Source organism: Cariama cristata, unplaced genomic scaffold (assembly GCF_000690535.1).
Source record: "Cariama cristata isolate BGI_N322 unplaced genomic scaffold, ASM69053v1 scaffold25785, whole genome shotgun sequence".
Taxonomy (NCBI): Eukaryota; Metazoa; Chordata; class Aves; order Cariamiformes; family Cariamidae; genus Cariama; species Cariama cristata.
In genome coordinates this window covers 4,520-10,188 of record NW_009618663.1, presented here as the reverse complement: position 1 = coordinate 10,188, position 5,669 = coordinate 4,520, and the positions used below count along the sequence as shown (strand labels likewise).

At 45.9% G+C, this 5,669-nt stretch overlaps 1 protein-coding gene across 1 annotated transcript in view; it reads left to right on the top strand.

The window, feature by feature from the left end:
• OVCH1 (ovochymase 1) overlaps positions 1-5,669 on the top strand; it is a gene marked incomplete at its 3' end in the record, with an annotated part of 34,705 nt that overhangs the window by 24,597 nt on the left and 4,439 nt on the right. Inside the window, 1 exon segment of the mRNA XM_009700950.1 lies at positions 4,024-4,182. Within this exon segment, the coding sequence (XP_009699252.1) occupies positions 4,024-4,182 (159 nt within the window).

The window sequence follows — 5,669 nt, the reverse complement described above, 5'->3', positions numbered from 1 at the left end:
CCTGCTGAGGATTCTCAGGTCAAGGTGAATTTGACTTTATAGTTTCATTGGCAAATGGAGAAATCCACCACTTCAGCTTGTTTAATCTGATGGGATTTGAGAGATTTCAAAGAGCCACCAGGTAGCTGCAAGTCTTTTTTCCATGTTAAAGGAACTGATTTGTCATTCTAGAGAAATGTTTCACTTTGGCTCAAAGTAGTTGCACTGAGAAACTGCTGATGCAAAACCTTTGTCTTCCAGAGCTTTATCCCTCCTCCTTCCCTGCATGTGCATACGTACAGCCAAGTATGTAATTCTCCACTTAGTGAACAGCTGCAATTGTCCCACAGCATTTCTTAAGAAAGAGGGAAAACCTAAACTGGACAGAGTTTTCGTGTTTCTGCCCATCCTATATATTATTCTGTCGCTGCCAGCAGAAAATGGAGGACTTCTGCTGACAGGAATAAATTTAAATTTTTTTTTCTGTGTCCTGAATAAAGTGTGCTGCAGTTATGAGCAGGAAATTAAAATATATATTAAAGAAAAGAGCACGTTGTGGATAATGCTCCACTCTCAGGTCAGAAGAGCACTTGGAGACTCCTGCTTTGTGCTGCAGCTGCTGGTCTTTCTCCCTTGTGGCATCATTCATAATCCCACACTGACCTCACAGAAATGTTAGTACAGGTGCTAACTAAGGGAGAACTTTCTTCTGAAACGGAACCAGTTAACAAAACAAGTCATGACTTGTATGGTAGCCAGATCATCCCCACAAATAAGCTGGGAGCTGGCTGGATCCATACCCTTGGATCTGACACAACTGGCTGCTGACCACTGGCTCTCTGAGGGCTGCAATGGCTTTCGTGGCCAGGCAGTTTATGCAGAGAATTGCTCAGCTCTGTAGCTGTAAATCTTTCTCAGAGGTGGAGGCTGTAGCATTGCATGCAGCTTTTACATACGCCTTCATACAAAAGGTTGAAAGCCCTGGGTGCTCTTTGAGCCAGATACTGACCGTTGGCTCCTTTATCTGACCTTCATACGATTGCCATCCTGTTGCGGGAAGTGCTTGTCCATGCTGACTGTTCCTGACTTTTGTACAAAACTGTCTCTAAGCATGCTATGCCTCTCCTCAAATGCTGAACAGAGCATGCCGCAGGGAAGTGGCAGTCCACTGGAGACCTCGGCACAGGAGCAGCCGGTGAAGCTGCCCACAAAGCTAACGGGGCAGGTGTGCACGCAGGGAGGCTGCAGAACCGCGGGGAGCTGTTGAGTGCCAGAGGCTGCAGCGCTTGGTTTGCAGAAGGTGGTGGAGCTGGTTCGGGTCAGGAGCAGCTCCAGGTGGTGCCTGGTAATAAGTTTGAGTCTCCTAACATCTCGGTGCAAGTGGACACAGCTCTCTGGATTTTGTCATGGGAAGAGTGTGTGTGTACACAGGGAGGAGGGAGGGAGGGAGGCTGGTGAGCAGAGCCAAGGGAAGGAAGAGCCTCTTGTAGCTAGGAGCAGTGGGTTGGCTTGGAGGAGCAGAGGTCTGTTAATACTGATGCTGCAGGTTTCCTATGCAGTTGGGTATGATGCTTAATCTGATCTGTCTCTCCCTTACCATCCTTGGAATGAAGTATTGCTTTTTATCTTCCATGTTCTGCACTGAGTTTCTCCAGGCAGACAGAATTACTTAATTTCTTATGCATGTACTTAGCTTAAACAGAGCTGTAGTCTTGGGTGAGACAGACAGCTTGCTGCTGCTTTTAAAGCACAACAAACAGCCCTGTCCTACCGATGTGCCTCCTCCTGCCTGTTAAGCATTTAAATGTTTCTCCACATCCAATACTGTAACAGTGTTGGAGGAAGAGTGATGAAAAGGCTGAAGTGCCCCTGAGTTACTGGGTGACACCAGCTCTGGCAACAAACTGGAGAATGCTGTAGCTCACTGCTTTAAAAAGCAATCTGTTTCAGGAGGGGACATGCTACCGGCTCTGCTCGCAGACTTGTGCTGTAGCCAGGTTGTTGGCATGCAGTGTGTGCTTTCCTCCTCTTCTCATTGGCATCCTTGCTGGTGCTCCACCACATCACACCACTGAGATAAAAATAGGTCCCCCAAAGCGATCAGCAACAGGAGGTGGGGATGATTTCTCTCCTCAGGAACGTGCAGCACAGCCAACAACTGCGGGAGCAGAATTAGCACAGCAGCTCCAGGGCTGGTTAGCAGGAGCTGGAAATGCACACCAGGCTCTTGCCTGCACTGGAGTGGGCTTATCTTGGCTGAACCGCTCATCGCTAGGCATGCTCAAAGTCATGGCAAGGGCATGGTGCTGTAATGACCTGAATTGGAGTGTCACCCTGAATGCAAAAACGATTTTTAAAATGAACCTAGGGACAAGCTGTTGTGGCTCAGCCTGCTGGGCTTTACCCCCTTCCAGACCGCTGCACCCACGCTGCGCGGCCGTTCCCTGCTGTCACCTGCTGCAAGCACAGGGCCTGCGTCCTCCAACAGAGCTGAGGATGTGCAGGAGCCCTTGCCTTGCCCTTGTGCAAAGCTGTGTGATTAACTCATTGCTTTTCAACCTAGACTGTGATGGAAGAGCTTTGCTTTTGTTTTGTTTCTTTTTAAGGCCAGCTCTCCTGGAGGAAGGGTACCCTCCCCATAGCTCAGCTTAGCTGAGCCCTCTTCCACTGTGGGTTAAGCCAAGCCACACTTTGCTCTGTGTGCCCTCTACCAAGCACTGCTGGGCAATGCTCTTCACACTGCAGCATCTTCCTCAGGAGGCAAATGTTCCTCATCTCCCTTCTTGATTTGAAGGATTTCTACCCAGCAGAAGAACTCAGCTCTCCCCATCTGTGCTTTCAGCTTCCCGTGCAGGTATGCAGAGATACGGCGTGGTGTCAGCATCCAATCTGAGCAGAAAGCTCATAAATGTTGGTGTGGGAGGAAGCACACTTAAACAGAATTTAAGCTGCTCTGCAGAGGGTATGACTTTAAAAATCGCTGCCTTGGGAGGCAAACAACCCTATTATGCTTGGTGTTAAAGGGACATACAGTTCTCATTAGTGATCTTGTTTTCTCTCCTCCTGCTCTGTTATAATCACTCAAATGCTTCCAAATATTTCCCTGTTGATTTGGTTTCTTATTTAACAAGTGTTGAATCTGACTACACTGTGTGTGCATACACCTACAGGCTAAGCCAGCTCTCCTCCTGTGTTTCTGGAGAACCAGAGAGCGCATAAACAAAAGCATAATATTTCATAACTCTTGTCAAGGGCTGGTCACAAAGTCAATTAAAAAAATAATTTTCTCCCTCAATAGTGAGTGAGTATTTGAGGTTGATAGGCCTGCTAGCCCAGGTGTTTCACCAAGCTGGTATCTGTTTGTCTGTTCTCCAGGCATTGATTCAAAGCACTGCTCAGAGCGACTTTTCAAGCAAGTCTGCTTTCCTCTAAAGCCTGGGAGCTCACTCCTTTATGCTGCCTAGCTTGTGTCTGCTGCCTGGGTCTCAGGCTAAGGTGACCGGACTGCCTTGTGACCATGTAGACTTCGAGAACTCCTGCAGGCTTGTACCAGCTTGCATGCTGGACCCTAAGAAATGGTCAAACTGATGGGAACAGGTTTTAAATATATATAAATATATTTATCTGCCCTATGTAGCGGTAAGCATTTTATCAGAGCCATTCATTTTGGCCTTTCCAGTGGCTGCAGTAGCTGTGCTCTTGCCAGTGGTACAAGGATATTCAGACTTCCAGCAAGTCCATGCAACTTCCAGCCCCCTTTCCTGGGGCAGGGAGGGGGACTTTTCTTTAAAAAGAAAGAAAGAAAGAAACAAACCCCACAAAACAAAAAAACCCACAACTAACTATTGGAAAACCATTTGCCACTAACTTTATTGACCTGCTAGACTATCTTCAATCATGGGCAGAACTGGCAGGTTTTGTAGAAATCTCTTACTGTCTTGTCTTAATGCTTTTATCCCTGAAGTGCACATTTATGCACAGAATGTGCATTGGAAGTGGAGTTAGAAGAGCCCTGGGGCTTTATCTCTGCTCCTTCCTCGTCAGGGTACGTGAGAAGCACAGAGTGCTCTTGGATACTCAGACTATCTATGAAGGGCATGGCAAAGATTATAGTAAAGCATTTGTCAATAACATCATCACTGAACTGCCAAGAGGAGTTTCTTGGGATTTATAAAGAGAGCCAGAGAGGAAGAAGAGTGTTAGGTAGCAACAAATGATCCAGCTGAGGACACTCAGTCCTAGAAATATCTCACTTGGGCCAGTTTCAGAAAGGGTTTCCAGCCCCAGCTGCACGGCTCCAAGGTGTGGCAACCTTAAATTAAGCTTCAGAGCCCAGGCTGTAAACTTGGCTGAAGACCTTAATCCCTGTGTCAGTATGCTGCACTGAGCCAGTAGGAGAACAGCCCTCTTAGTACACTAAAAGATGATAAAAGAGGCTACATAAAAATAAGCTGTGGTATTTGGACAAACCTTTATGGACACTTGTCTATATAAGTGACTTGTGACCTCCTGTACTGGCAGTGTTTTTTTCAAAGTCAGTCCCCCACTTCCTCCATTCCCTCTGAGATGATGATGTGAGAGGCAGTGATGGTATGTATTATTTGCCTCTTAGAGGTGGCATCAATGACACTGAAGCATTAGCATCTGGGAAACAGGGGTGGGACTCTATACCACAAAATGTATTATCTTCTATGCAGAAGGCTATGGTCTTCATCACCTTCAACTTGCTGAGGTGCGTCCAGTCACTGAGATGCTAGTCTAGATGAACACAATCCGCAGGATTAAAAGAAAGCTAAATTAAAATGAAAGTGAGAGCTTTAATATTGTTTACTGGAAAGTTTAAGTTTCTGGAGGCCTATATGTCTGTACGTGTATTATGCAGATAAGTAAAATCTAGTGGGAAGTGCAGTGTGGCAGGGAGTGGGAGCACTCAAAATGCATGGAGGAAATGCTTTTCATTTCCTGCTTTAAAGGCTCTGTACACAAAGTAGGGGAAAGGGGAAAGGGGAAAAAGTGGAAGAGATAAGATGCAGGGGAGTTAACATGTACATCTGTTTAAAATGGCAAGTCAAATACCAACTTTCTTGTCTGCTGTATAAGATGTGTAGTATATAAACATTTTTATCTATAAAGAAGATCAATTTCTGCCTTCACTGTATTGCAGTCTTGGAACAGAAGGGAGAAAACCCATGCCTTTCTGTACACAAGTGATGGGCTTTAATTTAGCTACTATCATTGAAATATTGTAGGGTCACTGGAGCAGATTCGTAGCCATGAAAAATACAAAACAAGATGTCAATGTCTGAAGGCGTAAAGAATAAAACATGCTTTACTGTACAAACCTGAGAAACCACTTTTTTTAATACTGGAGGGGGGGCGGGTTGATTTAATTCCTCCCTCTCCTGCACACAGTCATTCTGAAAAGGATTTAGAAGTACAGAGGAGCATGACAGGTATCCAGGGGTTAGTCTGGCTCTCTACGGGGAGAGACTAAGCAGACTCAACAGGCTGGAAAAGGTGATGGAGAAGTGCAACAGCTTCATAGGCTGCTGTGAATGGCACAGAAAGCTGACTAAGGAATGTTTAGTCACTAGTTTTTGCAAGGTAAGGAGTAGGGACATCAAAGGGAAGTGTCAGAGAGGAACTTGATAGCAAAAGGAATTAATTGGAACTTGTTGGCACAAAATGTA